Source organism: Kogia breviceps, chromosome 1 (assembly GCF_026419965.1).
Source record: "Kogia breviceps isolate mKogBre1 chromosome 1, mKogBre1 haplotype 1, whole genome shotgun sequence".
NCBI classification, from domain to species: Eukaryota; Metazoa; Chordata; class Mammalia; order Artiodactyla; family Physeteridae; genus Kogia; species Kogia breviceps.
In genome coordinates, this window is record NC_081310.1 from 114,665,877 (window position 1) to 114,687,000 (window position 21,124).

General features: G+C 55.3%; 1 protein-coding gene and 1 long non-coding RNA gene across 3 annotated transcripts in view; one reads left to right on the forward strand and one right to left on the reverse strand.

The window, feature by feature from the left end:
* Nucleotides 1-1,798: 1,798 nt before the first annotated feature.
* On the reverse strand, nucleotides 1,799-12,251 carry ALX3 (ALX homeobox 3). Of its 2 annotated transcripts, none has more exons than XM_059068015.2 (4): nucleotides 11,920-12,251; nucleotides 6,397-6,713; nucleotides 3,398-3,526; nucleotides 1,799-2,979 (listed from the first exon to the last, which is right to left on the reverse strand). In XM_059068015.2, exons 1-4 carry the CDS (start codon nucleotides 12,194-12,196, stop codon nucleotides 2,671-2,673), a joined length of 1,032 nt encoding a protein of 343 aa, XP_058923998.1. In that variant the 5' UTR covers nucleotides 12,197-12,251; the 3' UTR covers nucleotides 1,799-2,670. The 2 variants fall into 2 exon arrangements, with proteins under 2 accessions (XP_058923998.1, XP_066897734.1); XM_067041633.1 differs by having other exon boundaries at nucleotides 1,836-2,618; nucleotides 11,920-12,241.
* LOC136794769 (uncharacterized) overlaps nucleotides 11,724-21,124 on the forward strand; it is a 59,382-nt gene continuing 49,981 nt past the window's right edge. The window contains exons 1-2 of the long non-coding RNA XR_010841976.1: nucleotides 11,724-11,803; nucleotides 15,911-16,116. This is a non-coding gene — a long non-coding RNA (uncharacterized lncRNA). The remainder of the gene's footprint in view (nucleotides 11,804-15,910; nucleotides 16,117-21,124) is intronic.

A 21,124-nucleotide genomic window follows, 5' to 3' on the forward strand; every position in this document is an offset into this window, starting at 1 on the left:
ACTTCCCTTTTCTTTTTCAGAGGGGCCGACCAGAGCCCCAGCCTGGCCTTGGGAAAACATCGGGCCTAGGCTGAGGGCTGAGGTTGCCTCTGGAGTGAGGCCATGGGGGCAGGGGCGTCTGGAAACCTGGGGGCTGTCTTAGGGGTGAGACGCCTAGGGTGTGGAGGAGGAGGGGAAGATGGAAGGACGGCTAATGGGAAGCAGGTGGAAGGGCTGCCTGAGACCCAGCCAGGGGACAGGCTGGCTGGGATGGCCCAGTCAGTGGGAGAACCCGTCAACTCACAGATAATCCTAGGGAACAGGCTCCGGGATGCCCATTCATATTCATTATGTGTGAAGTGGGCGGTTGTAAAGTTAGCTTTCTCTTCATTTAGCTGTCACTAGACAGAAAAATATGAGCTGTGGGCAGATGCCCCTGGATGGGAGCCAGTAGCTGGTCTCTGGCCTCCCTGTACCCTCCCCCACCAGGGCCTCCCTCCCGCACAGGGCCCGCTCTGGCCTCTGCCCGCCTCTCCTGCCGTTGCTGCATTGATCTCTGACTCAACTTTATTTTCTTCTCTTGCCTGTCTCTTCCCCACTTCTGCTTCCTTTGCTTTCACAGATTCTTTCCTCTTCCCTCTTTCTAAGCTGTGAGAGAGGGAATCATGGCTTTTCTTGACCATCACTCTATCTCTGGCACCCAGCACAATACCCAGGACAAGTGGGCACTCAATATTTGTAGAACAAACTAATCTTTCTCTCTTCATCTCTCTTAACTTTTGTGAGACAAAAAGTCCAAAATTTTGCTGGCCACTCCTTGGGTGAAGAAGCTTCTAGTGCAGTTCTCTTAGCCCTGGAATTAGAAGTGTGGGTTTGTACCCCAGTTCATTATTGACCAGCTGGGCGAAGGTGGTTCTGTTCATCAGCAGTAGCTGGGGCTGCCTCTCCTTACTGCCAGACTCTTCCCTTCCTGATGCACATGGGGCTCATACCTGGACCTCAGAAGCCAGGCCCTCAAATGAAGGGAAGGGAGGAGAAGGAGGACACTGGTTTCCTCTGGGTGATGCTTGGGCCTTGTCACAGTGACTGTCTTGGCCGGCAAATCCGATCTGATGGATTTGTACTCTCCTTGGGAAGAAGCACGGCCCTGGCCACTGGAATCTTTGTGTGCTTGGGTTTCTCTGGGCCTGGAGGAGGAGGCCCAGGGTCGGGGGAGCTGGGCTGCTAGCTGAGGCTGAGCTGCTCTGAGCAATGTGGTTGTGTTTACTGGGAGGGTGGGAGGGCCAGGCCTGCTTTTTTCCTGCCTTCCAGGAAGATAAGGCAGAAAGCGGGGATGAAGGATAGAATGGGTAATACTCTCAAACCACAAGAAAGAGTCCTGGCTTTTGTCTCTGCCCTACAGCTCAGACATGCTCCTGGGCGTCTGGGAGCAGGGAATGACCACACCCCCACTACTCTGGGGTCCCAGCCTAGGGGAGCTCAGAACCCTCGGTGGGGTCACTGGACTTCCATTGCATCTCCCCTCCAGTGTCCGTTCAGCCACAAGCTTATTTCAGCTCTCTCACTCCCCTTCCCATGCCAGATTTTCCCTTCCAGATGAGCCCAGCAACCCTAGAGCTGGGCTTTTCCCCCTTCCTCCATGTACCAGCCGAAGCCACAGGGACCCCGAGCAGGTGACAGAGCCAGGCATGGCACACATTGAGGGCTGGCCACAGGCCCATCTTCCCCTAGCCTCTAAGATCCCTGCTTGGACCCCGGGCACAGACCAGCCTTAGAGCAACCAAGTGCCAAACCCTGAGGATACACAATCACCTGGTATAAAAAATACTGCCACCTTTATTATTATGCTGGGCAGCACATTTTTTACAAAGTACCTTTACAAAAGTGGGGTTTGGAATCTCAGGGGCTGAGTCTGTGGAAATCTGTTTTATTCTTACCAACAGCCAATGAGTAAACCAAGGGAGCCTAAGGTTTCCATGGCATTGCTCTGGCCTGATCTCATGGAAGAGAATCCAAATATTTGGTGGTTTCTGGTGGAATTTCTGCCCCTTGGAGGGGGAAGAGGACTCCATAGCATGTTGCAGGAGGGGGCACATGTTGCAGGTCAAGAGTAGAGATAGCTGAGCAGGGGAGAAGGGGTACCTTTCACACTGACCTCCAGTTTACAGGCCCTTGTCAGCGCCAGACGCTGGGTGCGTGCCCCCTTGTGGTGGGAGGGGGAAGTGAGGCCGGCCCTAGGTTGTCAAACAAGACTGGTTTCCCCTAAGAGGCAGGGAACGGCCGACCAGTCCTCCCATTTTCCTGCATTCCCTGAATGAAGTGCCAGTTAAGTTGTTTCAGCTGGAGGGATGACAGTTAAACTCAGACAAAGTCTGAAGGAAGCAGGGCAGTATCTTTTTCCCTCTGGCCCAGGGTTTGGGGGAGGGGACCCAGTGTGTGGTAGGAAGAGTCCTACCTGCTTTGAAGCCCCTTTTCTCCTGGGCAGCCTCACCTTATTCTAACAGAAAAGATTCTGTAGCTTGTTCCCTGCGGAAGCCTGAGGGTCCCAGCTGCTCTGCAGGGGCCTCCAGGAACCATCTGGGCCTTGGAGGCAGAGGTGTGTCCTCTCTGGCATCCAGGCCCGGGTGGGGTGGGAGCAGCTGGAAACAGAAACGGGGTTGGGCAGCTCAGTCTGCATGTCCACGTGACAGATCATGTGGTCCAGTTCAGCAGGCTGGGTGGCTCCTTGGACTTCACCCTGAGTGAGATGAGGCTTGGAGACTTATAGTCGCCATCCGGGGAGGGCTCAAAGCTGGGGCCCCCTAGGGCAGGGGAAAAGCCATGGATGGAGTAGATGCCAGGGTGGGCTCCAGGAGAGGCTGGTACCCCCATGAAGCCAGCCACATTCCCATGAGAGTGGGAGTATGGAGACATGCATGGGGAGGGGATGCCCTCTGGAGACATGAGGCAGGGCCCCCTGGGGCTCCCAGACCCTGGACTGGGCCACAGGGAGTTCTGCAGCTGAAAAGAGAGAGAGAAAAAGAAAGCCCATGAATCAGGAGCCTGGGGGACCTGGACCTCCTTACCTAGGGACTCTCTCTTTGCCCTTACGGCTCCAGAAACTTTACAAGAAAACTACACTTGGTCCAGGTCTAGAATCTGCTCCCTCCTACCCCCAACACTTGCAGTGGCATCTCAGAAGGCCCCTGCCATAACATCTCAAAATGAGATTTCCTCTAGTGATTCCTTTGTACCAACTGCTCTGCATACATCATTCATGAGACTGGTAAGAGCCCATTTTGCAGAGGAAGAAGTGATCTACCCACAATCACTTGGAGCCCTAATGCTGCTCCAGGTCTCCCTGGGGCCACAGTTGACACTCTTGCTGGCTTCCCCACGGAATTGCCAGGCCCCGAGTCTGGGTGGGGAGGGGTCTCACCTGGGGATGGCTGTCGGTTCGGGGCAGCATGGAGATGTCATAGGCAGACGTGAAGGGGTTCCGCCCCTCCTGGATCTTCCCATAACGCTCACGCTTCCGCCACTTGGCTCTGCGGTTCTGAAACCAGACCTGGGGACAGGTTGGGAGAGGTTGAGGGGGTGATAAAGCAGCCCTGAGGCATGGAGCCCACTGGGGAGAGAGTTGATGGTTGCATCCTCCTGTGGGGTGGTGGGGAGCTGGCTCCAGGCTGGAGGATCTTTAGTTGCAGAAACTTATAAATTCACATCATCCTCAGGGCCAGCGAGGGAGCTGGGATGGGGCCTAAGAGAGGCCCAAGCCCAGCCTGGGTTTATTGGCCACACAGGCCCTCCCCCGCTCCCCGGGCTGAGTCACTCTCTGGTTCTCAAGCCTGGCTGTGTCTGGTAAGGGTATCTTTGGGGTCCGTGGCCTCAGAGGCCCTGGACCAGTACACATATGTTGGGTGTCTGGCCCCCCTGCCTCATCTCTTTCCCAGTGCTCCCACCTTACCGCATCTGAGAAATTGTAAAGATATTTCTGTTTGGGTCCTGCTTCTGCTTAAACTCTCAGTGGTTCCCTGGAGACCTCGGCCTCGAGCCCAGCTCCTTCACAAGGCCCCTTGGCACTGACCCCTGCCCCTCCCCACAGCCTCATCTCCTGTCAGGCGACAACACTCAGTTCTTCTCAATTCTTCTTAGCTGCCTCTCACCCCAGCTCGCCTTTAAAACACTCTGCTATCTTACTCCTCCTGTCTTTGCTCACGTTTTCCCTGCCTGCGCTACCCTTCCCCCCCCCACACACACACACACATACATCTGAGCTGGGCATCCTCCACTGGACTTCCTAAATACCCCAGCACTGCTCTCATTATACTTACCACATCCCACTACCATTATCTGTTTTGGAATCCACCTTTCCCATTCACTTGTGAGCTCTTGGCGGGTGGGGTGGCATACCTGTGTGCTGTGCACATATCTGGGGTGGATTTGTCATCTGGTATGTGCCCTATGTGTATTGGTGCACGTATTGTGTATTTCTATCATTTAATAAGCTTTTATGTGTCAGGCTCTAGGCTAGACATTGGCAATATCAAAACCAAACCAAACCCCCAAAATCCTCCTGCTTTCCAGGGATTTAGCTGGGAGCCACAACAAAAGAAGCTGCGAGTGTGTAAAAGTAACCCTACCTGAGTCCCTCACTCCCCACGCTGCCTCTCATGCAGGCAGGATCCCAGAGCAGGCGTGGGGCAAGGCTGAGGAAGGACCCGCAACCGGCTCTCCTTTCCCTACTCTCCCTTCCCTGCAGGAGATGAAAGAGCCTGGAGTTGCTGATGACTTTTCTGGGCATTCTTCCCTGTTACCACCTGCTCTCCCCTCCTCGCTCTGAACCTGCCCCCTGCACTGTCCCGTGTGTGGTCCCCTTATTCCTCCCAACGGGGTGAGGTCTATGGGTGGTGTCATGCGTCTGCCAAGCATCCCTACTCTCGGGCTTCAGTCATCACGGAAGCTTCTAGACTAGGTCTGGGGGGCCTTGTGGCCACGCCTCCACGCTTTTAGGGTTGAATGGCCTAGAAGAGCAGTGGGGGAAGTGGGCTCTGCTTCCCCAAAGCAGTTGCACCGGGGCAGCTATTCAGAGTCCCCCCACCCCCACTAAGGCCTGCTGGGGTGTCTGGATAGGTGACATTTGGACTTCTACGGCTTATGTGGTCTGGGGTTACCTTGAATGCTTGGCCTCTTACCCTGATGGCCCCAGGCCCTGAGGAGCCCTGGGGAACAGTTCTGGAAGTCTGTTTTGGGTTCCACCTGGTAGGAACATGGAAGCAGGGAGACCCAGCAGAGAAGGGGAAACAGCCCAACTCGCTCTGATCCTATGCTGAATCCAGCTGTAGGGCCTTCTCTGCTAGGCTGCAGCTGGCCTCTTTATAGACTGACTGCTGGTTCCCATATTCTGCCAGAGCTGGCCCCTGCCCCAGTGCCCTCGGAGCCTCTGGAGGGGCCCCACCCAGATTGTGATAAGCGTAAGCTCTGCCCCTGCTGAGTCTCCTCTGCCGGGAGAGGGACTGTCCTCTGTTTAGAGGTCACCTCCTCACCTTTCCCAAGAGGCCCAAACCCAACCCTTCTCCCAGTGCCTCTTATTTGGCATCAGGGAGCCTGCTGCACATCAAGCAGGTTCAGAGCAAGGCAGCAGTGACCATCTTCCTCTTATGCCAGACTCTTATTGACGCCTCCTTTTCCATCCCCACCTCCTGTCTGCCACCTTCATGTTCTTGCTCACTTCCAGCATGCCTTGGACATGGATTCCCTTCCCTTCTTCCTTTCCCAGCATTCCTCCATCCTCCCACCTTATCCACACAGGCTGGGCTCCACCCTAGTGAAGCTGGCAACAGCCCCACCCTGCCCCGGGGCCTGATGTCTGTTGGGGAAAAGTTTGTTGTGGGCAGGGGCTCCCGGACAGGCTCTACCAGCCACAGTCTGGGAGTTGGCAGGACTGAGGTCACTGGTTCAGGATGGCTTTAAGCATCATGGATCCTGAGACCCCCCCACTCTGGGCAGCTACCTTGGGAGAAGCCCTGATTCGTGTTTTAGCATTTCACATCTTCCAAAATGCACACATCTGTGATCTTCAAAGGTACTCCTTATGTAAGTAGTACTATCATTCCCTTTTCTTAAATTGGGAAACCAAGACAGAGATTCAGTGACATGCCCCAAGTTACCTGGTCAGCTAGAAGTGGCAGAGTTAGGACTCCCATACAGGTCTTTTGACTCCAGGAGCCTGTCACCCCCATCCCATGCAGGAGCCTCAACTTGGGCCGCAAGCCTGTGGCTGCATTAGAGCAGGGTGTGGAGGGGAGCCCAGGAGGGCCGACGGGGGCAGGCCGACTCTGTGGTGCCAGCATCCACCTCTCCCAGCCCCTCCATGGCCCGGCTTATGGTCTGGATGGTTGAGGCAGCCAGAGAGCCCTGTGGCCGGGGTGCCCTCACCTGTACCCGGGCCTCGGTGAGGTCCGTGCGCAGAGCCAGCTGCTCCCGGGCATACACATCAGGATAGTGGGTTTTCTGGAAGACTTTCTCCAGCTCCTCCAGCTGGAACGTGCTGAAGGTCGTGCGGTTACGGCGCTTCTTGCTCTTGTTCTTGGCCAACTCCATGGAGTCAGGGAGTCCCGGGGACAGAGGGACACGCAGGCTGGCCAGGCAGGGGCCTGGGGAGCCTGGCAAGTTAGAGGGCCCGTCTTGGGGGCCCCCTCGGCAGTCCAAGGGCAGCTGGGGGAAGCTGGCAGCTTTGGAGGCCTTCTCCTCAGCTGCAATGGAAAACACAAAAAGGAGGATGGAAACCGAACCGGGGGGTTTTGTGGGTGGAATAGAGGGAGGGGGAAGAACGTTGACGCTTCAGTCCCCGCCTCCCCCTTCCTTTTTCCTCCCGTCCTCCTGGCAGCCACCCTTCAAGGGAGCCTGGCATTCGGAGGCCTGCCTGCTGAGCCTCCAGCTGGGGAGGGGGCCCTGGGGAGCCATGTGCTCTGTGGTCTGGGTGGATCTGCTGGGGATGGAGGGGGGTTCATTTCGGGGAAGTATTCTATGGTGGCGTGTCCCACAGGGTGTGGAGGTGCCAGGGTGGACACCATGGCAGGGCCTAGCACAGGGGCGGGAAGAGGGGGTGGCCTCCTTGCCCCTGACTCTGCAGGCCTTGGCTCCCATGCCCATGCCTCTGCTCCAGGACTGGATAGGGACAGGGATGCTCAGACCACCTTTGGCTGATCTGGCTGGGCCTTATTCTCTGAACCCCAAGTCTCAGAACAATGTCAAATCCCCCTGCCCTGGGGTATGAAAGGCAAGATGGGGCAAAGAAGCTTCAAGAAGGATTGTCAAACTCCTCTGAAAATATTGATGTTTGGGCAAGGACTTAAGCTCCAGCATTAGAGAGCAGGAGATAGGAGACAGGCTATGCTCGGAGAAGGAGAGGTAAGGGACAGTGTGGAAACAGGGCACAGTTCCATAGCCCATCATTCTTGTCATCGTCTGCCCCCGCCCCCAGGAGTTTCTGACGGCTCCCCGATTGCCCAAGATTAACAAGCAGCCCCACTCTGACGTGCTAGCCCTCACTCAGGAAACTTGATGGAGCTCTACCACAACTGGGGCATGGTGGAAAACAGGTCACCCTGATCACCCCACCCTCTCCCTCTGGCAAGGACCCCAGCAGCGTCACCATGAAATCTCTTCTTAACAGTCCTCTGGATGGCAGAAGCAGCGCCACAAAGATGCCCCACTGATTCACATAGCCCCTTGCCTGGCCCCAGGCCCATCCCCAGTGGGGGCCTGGCCCCCAGGAGGCCCAGCGAGCTGGCACCAAGAGGCAGTTTCTTTCCCAGGACTTAGTGTTGGGATCAAAGCTTGGGGGGTGGGGGTGGGGGTGGGGGTGGGGGTGGGGGTGGGGGTGGGGGCAGGGGGCGGGGAGAGAACTGGAGAGATGGGCTCTGGAGTTCTGGGTCTGATGAGTCCCAGTCGGCCTGTGGAGGACAAGTTGGGCAAGGTCCCCCCCCCCAGCTGGAAGGTGGTGGGTGACCTCCCAGGACCACCCAGGCCGTGAAATAAGCTACACTTCATGAGTGTGTCCTGGAGGCTGGGGCCAGTGTATAGTGACAGCCCAAACACCAGGCTTCTTTCATAATTCAGGTGGAGCATAGGTGGGGAAAATGCTTCAGTCCCTGACTTCTATTCCTGGGCAACACATTTTGGTTCTGGGGTGGTTCCACCTGGTAGGACCCGAGGAAGGAGGACTCAATGGAAGTTGAACCAAATAATTTTAAATCGTCAGGAAGACCAGGGACACTGGGAGGGGGCACTGTACACACAGCAGGCCTGAGAGGGAGGGGTCTCGGTATCTTGGATTCAGAGGGAGGGACAGCTGGACTCCAGGCAGAAAAGGGTGAGGGTGGCTCAGGGACGGGGTCAGAGGAGCACTGATGTCACTGCAGAGGGCTCCCCAAAGCTCTGGGGCTTGCTCATCTGACTCTTGGTCCCTCAGTGACTATCTCAATAGGATCTGCCCAGATTGGAAGGGATCAGACCTGGAGCTCTGGGACTTGCCTTCTTGACCTTAAGCCAGCCAGCTACCAGGGTAAAGGATGAAAATGCAGCAGGCCATCTCAGAATAGCTATCCAAAAAAAGAGCCAAGCCTGCCGGCCTCCTGGGACATGGCCTCCCAGGACTGCCCATTCCTCAGCCCTCTCAGAGGACCACAGAACTTCTTCCCTTTTCATTGTCATTGTCCTGGAACCTCCATCCGCCTGGAGGACTCCAGTGTAAGGGCAGCAATCCCCCACTTTGGAGACAGGGGCATGCCTCATAGAACACCAAGCAGCCTCCTGAGGAGCAAGGCCCAGAAGAGAAAAGAGATGGAGGTGGGCTAAACGAAGGGCAGCAGTCAAAGAAAGGCAGAGCAGGAATAGAAGCCAGCAGTTTGAATCTAAGCTTATGGGGGAAAGATGCACTGTAAGCACGGTGCATGTTTAAGATGTGCACAGGCTCTGTACAGGAGTCACCTGCACCTGGTGGGGACACTGGGTAATTAAGAGGGTAGTGCTCCTGTTGGAGATAGGAAGCCTTGGAGCTCAGCACTGGGGTGTCCGTGGCCTGCACAACCGCAGAACCACAGCAGCAGTCTGTTGGGCCTGAAAGACAAGAGTTAGCAGGAACGCCAGCAGAGCTCTGTCCCGGCCCTCACAGCCCGGGCACTCCCCCACGCGGGGGGCTGCCAGAGCCCCTACTAGCGGTTGCCTCGAAGCCTTGGCACCTCGGGAGCCGCATGGCTTGGGCTGCCTACCGGGAGCCCCACGGGCCCCATGGATGGCGTCCATCGACGCCGCAGGACCAGCCATCCGGCTTTCAGCTTTCGCGGCAGACTTGCTCCGCGCGCGCCCTTTCCCAAGCGACCCGCAGAGCTCTCTGAAGCCTGGGCTTCCGCTGCTCCGGCTGAATATCCGAAGCTGGTGTGGACCTACACGCGGTTTGTAAAATCCCAGTGGGGCCTTGGTGCTCTCCCTCGAGGTTCCCAGCCTTGCCCTAGAGGCCTCAGCGGGGGTCAACGGCTGAGGACTCTTCTCGAAGTCCGCGGCCGGCCCGGAGACCGCGGTCAGCCTGATTATCCGGCTCAGGGCCTCAGCGGCGGCGGGCGCGTTCCGAGATCAAGAAGCCAAGCTAGGGGACAGACCCCGGCAGAGCAGGAAGGAACAGCCAGGCACTTCTCCGTCCCTCTGAGCAGCCACGCGCTGAGGGCGCGAAGATGGCTGGCGCCGCCAGGACGCGACCGCGGTGCAGACCAGGTCTGGGCGCTCTCCGCACAGGGCGGCCAAGGGCTGGAGAGGAGCGCCGTGCCAGGCTCTCGAGCGCGCAATTGCCCGGCCTCCCAAGGATCGCGCAGCAGATGGGCGCAGCTGCGCGCTCACTGGTCTGAACTTGAAACGCTCGGAGCTCGTTATTTTAAAAGCCAAGAAATTAAGCGGGCTCCCCCTTTGACCAACATCTCCCACCAAGCAGACCGCGCGGGCCCAGTCCCCGGGGCTGTCCCTCCCTAGCAGCTCAGCTCTGCCACAGGGCCGCAGGCCACCCGCCCGTCTGCCGAGTTCAGGCCAGGGCACTGGGGGGGCCAGGGCACTGAGGAATCCAGGGACGGCCGGGGTCTCTACCCAGTCTCGGCTCGCACCCGCCGCGCCTCCTTTTCGTTTGGTCTGTCCTCTGCTCAACTGGAATCGTTCATTTCCTTCTCCCACTCGTTCCCATTTTGCTATTTTCTACTCTTTTAGGATGTCCTTTTTTTCTTTCGTATTGTCTGCTGCTTCTCTCTTCCTCCGTTCCCTCCTTCTCCATTGACCCGCTTCGTTCGATCCTCCCCTTGCTTTCTTTTTTTCACTCGTTCATTTATTCCTTTCCGTTCTGCCCGGTTCGCCGACCGCCTTTTAGCTCTCCTTCTTTCCTCTCTCCTCTGTTGTTTTGTCCAATTTCCTTTTCCCTCTTTTTGGTGGTTGTTTACACTTTTTGGTTTTCTTTCCACGCATTTCGTTGTTATCACCCTCGCCGTCGCTAAATTCCTCCCCGCCCCTCGTTCTGCTCCACCGCTCTCCGTAGTTTGCTCGGCGCCGGGGCCGGGGCCGGCCGCGATCCTGGCGGTCCGTGCGGGATCCGTCGCGCCCAGCAGGGACTCGGACCTGCAGGGTGGGTCCTGCCGGACGCGGCGCAGCAAGCCAGGCCGGGTACCTGTCCCCGGCGGTGCTCACGGCGCTGCGCGGCCGCCGCCGTCTGTCTGGGATCAGAGGAGCCAGGCCAACTGCTTCTCATTAAGACCCAACTGTGGTTTTTATCAGGAGAGCCTCTTTCAAAGGGCACAGACACGAAGCTCCGCGGACTCGCTCATTTCCTCCACTGACCCCCACACACCTCCCAGCCCTCCCCTCACATTTCCACCGCCCCGACTGGGCGAAGGCCCGAGCTGCCTGGCCTCTCCGAGGAGGCCCGCGAGGCGCCAGCGGGGCGGAGGCGGATTGCAGCCGATCTCGGAGGATCCAGCTCTGGGCCTAAGCTGCGGGATGTGGCAGCAAAGATGAGGCGGGCGCGGGCACCGACATTTCCACAGGTCAGCCGGTGCAGCGGGCGGCGGCGGGGTTGCGAAACCGCCCGCCAGGCCCCGGAGTTCAGGCGCGTTCTTGGGAGACGGCGCGGTCCAACTGGCCTTAGCGAATAAGGCACTGGCCCAGGAGCCGGAGGCACCCAGGGGTTAGGCCCGCTCCCGACGGCCCCGCGGTGACGATCCAGTGCGAGGAAGCCAAGACTGCGAGAAGGGCGGCCATCGCCGTGCATAACGACGGGGAGGCCAGGTTAGTCTGGGAAATAAGAACACAGTTATTCCGTATTGAGAACGGCCCCGGAACTGCGGCACTAGCCGCGGCCACTGCGCCGAGCGCCTAAGGCGCAGGCAGCAGCGCCTTTCCCGGGGAGGCCAGGCCGCAGCCCTCGGCTGAGTCCCGGCTTGGCCACTGTAGGTCGGCGCCCGCCTCAGGGCCCTCAGTGGGCGCCAGACACAAAAGCAGCGCTTCTCTCCCCGCATGGGGGCCAAGAGGTAAGTGTGGCGCCCGGGCCCTGGGCCCGGTCCGGGCTTCTGGGTCGGTGTCAGTTCTAGCCCAACTCCGGCCAGGTACGATCTCTCTTTCCCGGTTCCGGCCGCCTTCGGGCCCGAGTGGGCCCCGGGCCGTCGCCACTCCACCCTCTCTCGACCTCCCGCCTCCCATTCCCGCCACCAGAGGCACGCGTGGCTCTGCCTCCAGCACCGCGCTGGCTTTCGCCCGGCGGGGACCAGCGCCGGTCCGGCTTCAGAGGGAGCCGTGGCGAAGGGCGAGAGAGGTAAAAAGTTAAGAATAGGCGAGCGGGAGAGGGAAGCGGGGTGGCCCCTGCGGGCCCGGGGATGGAAGACGGAGAGCTGGTAGGGGCTGAGCGCTACGCCCCGCGCCGCGCTTTACCTTCCGCGGGGCCCTCGTAGAAGTGGCCGCCGTTGAGCGCCGGGCTGGGGCCGAGGTCCTGCAGGTACTTGGCGGGCGGCTTGGCCGGCTCTGGGAGGTAGGGCTCCAGGGGCCCGCAGGCCGGAAAGCGGGTCAGCCGCGGGCCGCGGGGTGGCGCGGGGTGCAGGTGAGGCGCGGCGGCCGGGGTTCCCTGGGGGCCCGGAGGCTCATCCCCGGCGGCCGCGTAGGGGCGAGGCCCGGGCCCCACGCCGAAAGGCGCGCAGCTCTCCGGGTCCATGCCGGCTTGGGGCGCACAGGCCGCCGGGGGCTCCGGGGCTCGCGCTGCCCGCGCGGCCTGTGAGCGCCCGCCAAGGGGGAGGGACCTGGGCGCGGGGGCGCGGAGCCCCCGGGAGCGGCGCGCGCCGCGGGGGGCGGGGGGCGGGGGACAGGGGAGGGGGCCGCACTCTGACTTAATGCTGGAACCATCCACGTCACGTGCGGCCCCGCGCGGGTTAACCCCTCGGAGCCCGGGAGCCCCCTGATTCACTCCAGTCGCGGTATCAGAAGCAGTTGGAGAGGGGGAGGAAACCACCCCTTCTCGAGGGCAGGGTCCCTTTTGTCTGCCCATCTTGGTGAGTCCCTTGCTTAGAGCAGCACCCTTGGCTCTGATATCTGGCCCGGAGGCTCTTGACCCTGGAGGGGTGAGGCAGTTCGGGGGTAGAGATCACCTCCACCCACAACAAATACTTTTAGGCCCGGTCTTCTGACATTAGTCTGGGATAATGGCCGGGCAGCAGGTAGGGGCTGGGCTGGGACTTTATCAAACTCTCTTTACTGGGAGTTGGAAAAACTTGCCTCCAGCAAAAACACCTCCGTTAGAGAGCTCTTGTTTCGGGGAGAGGAGTCATTGGGAGTGTTGTGTGGAAACAGCTCTTATCTGGTAATGGGGGCTGGGAGCTGGGCACGATCATTTCTTAGCTGTGGAGCCTTGAACTAGCCACTTAGTGTCCTCATCTGACTGTGGAGGTTGGACAGAGTCAATCCTCATAGTCTTTCTGTATATTCCTGGTGGGTTTCAGAAGCAGAGGCAGGGCCAGAGCAGACAGGGGGCGCTCCCAGGGGCAGTTCAGGACTGAACAGAGTCCAGCAGAGGTTACCTTAGGAGGAGGTGGAGGAATACCTAGAGGGTTTTGTGTTTGAACAGTAGGCAGAGAGTGAATGCCTTTTAGTGGGCAAATGATCTGGAAGTGCCTGGGGAACCACTGGAGAGAGGCTGTCTGCAGCTCAGACCTTGGGGCTCTGCTGCCCCAGGCCTGCCACTTTGGAAGGAGGCCAAGGTAGGAACTCCATCTCCTAAGAGTTGGGTCTCCCTAGCCAAAAGGAAGCAGAGGACTAAAGCAGTAGCTTAGAATTTCCAAAAAGTGAAACAACCTCCACCCTACCTAAGATCTGGGAAGAAATACTCAAGGGCTGTAGGACCCTGCTTACTTCAGTGGATTGAGGAGTCCCTAGGTCTGCTTACACCGATTTTTATTTTCAATGCCTCCAGAGACTAGCAAGAGGGGTGGGGAGTCAAACATCGTTTGTATTTCATTTGAATTCTCAATTTTTAAAGGAATCCAAGGGCCCTGGTGTGAACACCTCCCTCTTCCGCTGGGGGCTTAGAGGGGGTTTCTTGGCTGTCCTCAGCCAGAGTTGGGCTGTAAATCAAGGCCAAACAGGAACCAGAAGCCTTGCATCTCACAAGTAGTCATTAAGCCATTATTAAATGTAACGTAATTTCTCTGAAGCCTTATTGGTTTAAACACCACATTGGAGGCATTATGGCCATTAGGGCCCCTAATCACAGACTGCAGACTGGGGTAGTGAGATGGGAGCACCTGGGACTGCTATTTCCAGCCAAGAGGGAGGCTTAGCTTGGAATTAAGCTTCCTCTCTGGCCTCACCAGGGAGATCCATTCTCCAGGATCCAGTGGATCCAGCTCTGGGCAACCAACTTGTATTGATAACTTTTGCCCATTAATAAGGGTTTTTCAATAGTTATTGGGTTAGTAAGTCAACTATACCTCAATTTAAAAAATAACAGATATGGGGGTAGGGCTGTAGATATTGTTGACTTTTTTAGGAGCATGTTAATGTCAATTCAGGACACCTGTTTAACAAAGTAATCAAGCAGCTTACTGTGCAAGATGGAAGTATGACACAGGAAAAACATCATCAACAGTCTAAACAAGGCAGCTTAGCTTAAATGCCAAGTGTTTTGCCTCTGGTGATAACCGTTCTGAGGCTCAGTTTACTCATCATAAAAATGGGCCACACACGTGGACGAGGGATATTTGAGAAGCACTTATTTTGATGGCTGTGATGAACTGTGTTCATTTAAGAGATTGTAATTATCATTAAGAGATCCAGAAACTGCAGCCCAGATTTCTGGGTTACATCACTGAATTGGTGGAAGGCTCCTGACCCAATGGAAGGGGCCAGAATCTGGGGCTGAGCAGAGACCTAGGGACCCGCACCCCTTCCCGAGCCCAGAAGTTCCTCCTGCCATTCTCCCGCTCTTTGAACAGAACCAATTTCCATACTGAGATGGTGTTGCCAATTGAACTGAGGTGGCAGGAAATCACAGATTACATTTAAGTTGGGTTAGGTAGGTGGGGTTGCCCCTCTGGGAGGGTTTTCTTCCAGGACCATGCGAAACAGAGTACTGACAGGAGGCTTTCCTTCTCTCCTTTTAAACCACTAGTGCAAACTCTTACCTTTATCTGTATATGGTCCGGGCAGGTGCATAGAAAAAAAAAAATGCAACCTCAGAGTTCCTAAGTTTTCCCTTCTTAGGAGAGCTGAGAGATCATGAAGTATAGGGGCCCTCATTTTACAGATAAAAACAGCAGCTAACACATAGTATGTACAGTGTGCCAGGCACTATCTAATGTATTCTCTCTATATTGATTTACTTAACTCTCACAACAACCCCAGGAAGGAGGCACAGTTATTATCCCCATTTTACAGAGAGAGACTGAGACCACAGAAGGGAGCCATCTGTCTAGTGTGGATACAGCCATTTAATGGCAGAACCAAAATTTACGCTCAGATCCATGGTTTCCCACCTGACACCAGCTGTCTCTCAGTCATTCTTCAGCTAACGTAACAAAGCTGGAATCATTCGATGTACATCCTCCTTCTCCCAGAGGAAGGTCAGAACTTCCTGAGAGGGAATTTGAGGCCAGAGTGGATGAGGACAGTTGGTCCAAGATGGAGCCGTACTGCTGCCTTTCTGATCACCAAGTGACAGTTTATTGAGACTCGCCATACCCAGCTGTGGTGGCCAGGACAGTAGGTGGAGGGTGGTTTCTGCTAAGCTGAGACCAAATGAAACAGAGCATCTAACACCTGAGAGGTTTTATGACCCACCAACACAGCCAGATGTGGGGCAGGGTTTTAAGAGAATTTGTGAGTTCACCATTCATGCTATTTAATAACCAGCTGAATTACAATAGTATTTTGTCACTGATGTAGTGTCCAAAGACTCAGTGAAATGAGCTGACAGGATGATCCAGACAATTCTGGGTCCTATCATGTAAAAAAAAAAATATCTCCACCTGCTGAGGAAAACCTACTTTAAAAATGGGAATGAAGGACTTCCCTGGTGGTGCAGTGGTTAAGAATCCACCTGCCAATGCAGGGGACACGGGTTCGAACCCCGGCCCGGAGAAGATCCCACATGCCGCGGAGCAACTAAGCCCCTGCACAACTGCTGAGCCTGTGCTCTAGGGCCCACGAGCCACAACTACTGAGTCTGTGTGCCACAACTACTGAAGCCCGCATGCCTAGAGCCCGTGCTCCGCAACAAGAGAAGCCACCAAAATGAGAAGCCTGCGTTCTGCAACAAAGACCCCACGCAGCCAAAAAATAAATTTTAAAAAAAAAAAAAGGAAATGATACTTATTGCCTGTTTCTAGGCAACTGTTTTACAGTGACTGATTGTTTCATTCATTCATTCATTTAATAGGAGGACCTATTATATGACAGGCATCTGCTGGCAGTGGGATACAGCAGAGAGCAAGACAGACATGATCCCTGCTTTCATGGAGTGTAAACTTTGCTGGAATGGAAATGTCTCCTCCACAATGAAAAAAAAAATCGTCATTTGGATGTGAATGAGAATGGAATCTGGTCTCCAGAGCAGAGTTCCTGGCTTCTAGGCTCAACTGTAAGGTCAGTTCTTGAATTAGGGAAACATCAGTCCCAACTTCAGCTTTCCTTTCCTTTTCGACTTCTCTCAGCCTACACCACATGAAGGCGAATGTGCTCCTTTCTCTCCCAGTGGATGTCCAAAAGCAGTCAGAACAACGGGAAAGATGGAACCTCAGATCTGACATTTGTTTGACATATACAAAACTTCCTTTCAGACAGGAAAAACTCAGTTGCTTTTTTTTTTTCTTTGAAGGCAAGACAGTCAGTATTACCCTTGTCCTGTTTAGACTTTGAAATCCTAAATTGATCCCTATGAAAATTCTGGGTCGGGGAGCCCAAGTAGATTGTTTCTCATTAGTGACATTCTTCCTGGAAGGTCAGGCTAAGGAATGGTAAATAAACCTTCAGATCCGGTACTTCCTCCTCATCCATGATATTTAAAAGAAAGAAAGGAAGGGGGGGCGGGGGGCGGAGAAAGCAGCAGCTTTGTGCTGTGGATACCCAGAATCCTTGGCTTTCATTCGGACAATCCAGGCTGAAGTCTGTGCTTTGGGGTAAAATTTCTGGGAAGTTAGGGAGCTATTTTTTCTCTTCTGTTGATCTCTTTCATTGGGAGAGCCAGTTAACCTATCTGTACCTCAGTTTCTCCCCTGGAAAATTGAGAGGGATGATTCTGTAGTTCAGCTTTTCTGGAATGAATGAAACAGTATCCATAGAGATGTTTCTTGAGCCTGAGTCCCCCTGAACCTGTATTTGTCTGCTCATTTTATCCACCCACCTCCCTCGGGTCGAGTTGGAATGGGGGCAGGGGCCAGAGAGGTGGAGCTATGTCTGGGATGTGGCAGTGTCCCAAGGGTCTGGTTTGCCCTGATGTGTGCTTTACTGCCTTTGAGTGAAGGTGAATAGGTTCTGAGGCAAGTGCCGGCACGGACCAGGGGAAGTCATTTTGTGAGGGTGTTTTTGATGAACTCTTTCTTGGTGTGAAACAGAGTGGGGCAGGTTTACACTTCTTGGCAATTGTCACACTTTGATCAATCAGTTTTATGTATTCGTTTAGTCATCAAGCATTTGTTGAATGCCTGCCATGTGCCAGACAGTGGGGCTGTGCGGTCGGGATAGACTCGAGACACAGACCACTTTTTTTCAGGGCTTTTCCACACTGGCTGGAGAGACACAGAGCGACAGACACATATATAGCAGGGTATGTTGTCCTGAGGCAGGAGAGCACAGGGGACTATGGGGGCCATGAGATGGGCACTGTCCCAGCCTTGGGCTGAGGGCAGCTGGCCATGGAACACTTCCAGGTTGAACCCTAAAAGTTGAGTGAGGGTCAACCAGGGGAAGGTGTATGGAGACGGCAGGGAGAGGGGGCATTCCAGAGAGAACAGTCCAGAGATGAGAAAGAGGAAACCAAGTTTGGGGAACTTGGATTTGTTGAATATTGCTGGGGCCTGGGCAGGCAGAGAGTTTGGGGAGGGGGGTGTGGGAGGAAGACAAACAAAGGCAGAGGAGTCCAGAGGAATCAAGGGAAGGTCTGGGGGGAGGGCAGACTGGCACCTCAGGTGTCAGTCCCTAGCATCTGCCAAGCCCAGCTGCAAGTGCTGGATTCTCTAGTGGGAGACGTAGAGGAGGAAGCCCCAGTCCCTAAGGGCCTCCCTACACTAAGCGGGAATGCAGGAGCCACACCCAGAGGGCGGATATTAAGAAAACATGAAAACAACAGCAACAAAAAAGCACACCTGCTCCCCGGAGCCATGAGGTGGAGAGCTGAGTGGAGGGGCAGAGGAGCTGAGGGATGTGGGCGGACAGGTGGTCTGCAAGGCCTTGTGGGGCAGGGCTCTTACCGGGAATGCTGGTCAGGGCACCCCTTGAACTCATTTCAGCAGGAAATCCATTGGTTCCAGAGTGTAGATTCCAGATTTGTTATTTTACAGGGCTAACAAGTATGTAATTATCACATTTGGGGCCCTTCAAAGGAAATGCAAACAAACACCACTGAACACCCTTAGAAATGTGAGCAGAACCCAGCCCAGAGTTCTGGATGGAGCTCACCACCATGTCACACATACATCCACTCCAGCCCAGGGTCTGCTCCTGCGTTGGAGGAAGAGAGAATATGAAGGCCGGGCCTGAAACTTACAAGGGACTGGGAGAAAAGCAAGTGAAGAGGGTGGAAGGACCTCTGCCCAGCATCTTCTGGAGTCTCCTGGGAAGGAGAGGGAGCAGGGTGGGTAATAATAATAGTATCCACCACTCACAGAGCAACTACAGTGTGCCAGGCACACACCATCTCCTATCCCCTTTAACTGTGTTATAAAGTCGGTATTAATATTCCCATTTTACAGAATGAACAAGCTGAGATTGGTCTGTGTATTAGTTACCTAATGCTGCATAACAAATCACTCCAAAACCTAGTGGCTTAAAACAGCAATAGTCAGTGACTGTGGGTCAGGGATCCAGGAGCATCTTGGCTGAGTGGTCTGTCTTGGGGTGCCTCATGACCCCATGTCAGACATTGGCCAGGCTAAGGAGGATTTGCTTCCGAGGTGGCCCGCTCACATTGTTGGCAGGTTGGTGTTGACTGTTGATGGGAGGCTTCAATTCCGCCCCATGTGGGCCTTTCCACGTGGCTGCTTGTGTGTCCTCATAACCTGGCATCTGGCTTGCCCCACAGAGAATGAGTCAAGAGACCAAGGTAGAAGCTGAGATGCCGTTTATAGCCCAGCCTCAGAACTCACACACCATTACTGCTGCCACATTCTACTGGCCGCACAAATCAGTCCTGGTTTTGTGTAGGAGAGTATCCCACACTGTGGCCCCTTGGGTGCCACTGTGTATCCCACCATTGCTGAGTACTGCTCGGATTCCAACCCAGGTTGCCTGACCCCGAAGGCAAGGCTCTAATGTCAGATGCTGGGTCAGGAGGAGTGGCTGCACTGATGGGTTAAGAAGGGGACTTCAAGGGGCATGATGGGGTGCCTGGCAGGCAAGTGGCAAAGCCCACTGGGCAGTGAGACCCACGTTGCCTGTCCTGAGGGAGACTGGGGAGATCCCCAAATGGGACCATACATGTTTTGTGTACTCTGAGTGTTCAGCCGTCACGGCAGGCAAACTCCTAGGGGGCTCCCTCAGTACAGTGAGCTGATATCAGGGCTCCACGGGGGGGCTCTGTGTTCACATGGGTGAAGGAAGGAAGCAGACTCACCTTTCATCTGGGAAGGGTATTCAGATTCCCTGTTTGCCTTGCTGTCAGCTTAGCAGAGGGAACCCTGGCCTTAGAGCTTGAGCTGAGCGATGGGGAGGAGAAATAGTGTTGAGAGCCCATTGTGAGGTCTGTCTGAACGAGGCACTCTACATTTTAAAACTTCATATAATCTGCTCTGGAGGTAGCTATTATTACTTCTACTTTACAGATGACAATATAGAACTCAGAGAAATGAAGTAAGTTGCCCAAGGTGTCACATACTTCCTAAGTGACAGAACCAGGAGGCTCCCAGGCAGGTGGTCTGGTCAGCTTGCACCATCTCCAGCTGGCTCACTGCCTGAGTCTTCAAAGACAGACAAGGGCCGCACCTGCCCCAGCCATTCAGTGGATCTGAGCATCCGGTGAGGCAGAGACCGTGCTGGGCAGAATTGCGGGCCGGGGGGATGCACCCCGACTCCAAAGCCAGAGTGGGTCCTTCTTCTGAGATTTTTTTCTCCTGGGGAGGTGAGATTTGGACACGTGAAGAGTAATCCTCTAAGATAACTGCTAAGGGTGAGACAGGCTGCCCTTGCTGAGGAACAGACGTGAGCAGGGAGGGGCTGCTGCACTCCCAGATCACTTCCAGGTGCAGAAGACACCACTCGGTGGTCATGAGTACATTAGCACTGACCCCTGGACTCCCAGCTGCACACCCTGAGGACCAAGGCAAGGGATCATTCCCCCTCTCAGGGAATCCTAGGAGATCTCTGAGCAGCCCAGGAAAATGTAAAGGGCCAGGAAAATGTGGGCCGATGGAGAGGAGGGTAGCTGCTGAGCGTGGGTCAAGTGGGCAGGGCGCGTCTGGGTACAGGGAGCTCGGCTGCCTCCTGCAGGGGGTTTTGTGAAGGAGTAGCAGACGTGACAACACATAGGCTGGGCAGCACCAGAAGGTGGCACATGCAGAATATGGAGCCTACTTTCTTTGGGGCAGTGGGGAGGGTATTGAGAGGCACTTGGAACAGGGCCTGGCCCATAATAAGTGTTCAGTAAGTGTTAGTATTATTACCGTTGTCATCGTTCTTGTTGTTATTTAGCAGGAGAATGAGAGCTGTGCTTTGGGAATATGATTTTGGTAGCTTGAGCAGAATAATGATAGTAATGATGGTACCTGACATTTATGGAACACTTACTGTGAGCCAGGTCTTTTAAGTACATTGTCTTATGTAATTCCTTATGAGGCAGGTACCATTATTTACCAAGATGAGAAAACTAGGGCACACAGAGCGTAAGTAAATTGCCCCAAGTAGCCAGGGGACATACGAGAGAGGGACATAGTCAGCATATAGGAAAGTGGTCCAGGCATGAGGTGACTAAGGCCTGACTGGGGTGTGCCCAAGGAAATGAAGAGGGACGGCTGAAAGGAAGAGGTAGTTAGTGGGAAGGAGTGACCAGACTTATTGCCACATGGGTGGTGGGGTGTATGGATGACCCGCAGCCCAGAGAACGGGGGCCGCAGAGACAGGGCACACAGACATGGCTTCAGGGGACGTTTTGAACCTCTGAGCCAGATTTCCATCCTGAAAGGGGTCCTTCACTCAGTACACGTTGTCAACTGTAAAGCCAGTGCATCTACAAGGCCCCAGGCTACCTGCTGGATGTTGGGGATCTCCTTAAGGGGCAGAGGAAGGAGGGCACCGAGTGGATTTTCTGGGCTCTGGTACCCTGTGATCAGTGCCATCCTGGTGACAGCACGGGGCATCCCAGGTGCTGAGTGAGAGTGGGCCTGGCTACTGACTCTCAGGCCCTTCAAAGAGCCCTGGCTGCGAGGCTGCAGGGGCTGTCGGA

What these genes read in the sequence shown, in the direction of transcription:
- ALX3 (XM_059068015.2), bottom strand. Translation starts at nt 12,196, where the DNA reads ATGGACCCGGAGAGCTGCGCGCCTTTCGGCGTGGGGCCCGGGCCTCGC. An exon ending in CTACGAGGGCCCCGCGGAAG is followed by an intron (nt 6,714 to 11,919) that starts GTAAAGCGCGGC and finishes TTTCCATTGCAG; the next exon opens with CTGAGGAGAAGGCCTCCAAA. An exon ending in TCACCGAGGCCCGGGTACAG is followed by an intron (nt 3,527 to 6,396) that starts GTGAGGGCACCC and finishes ACCTGTCCCCAG; the next exon opens with GTCTGGTTTCAGAACCGCAG.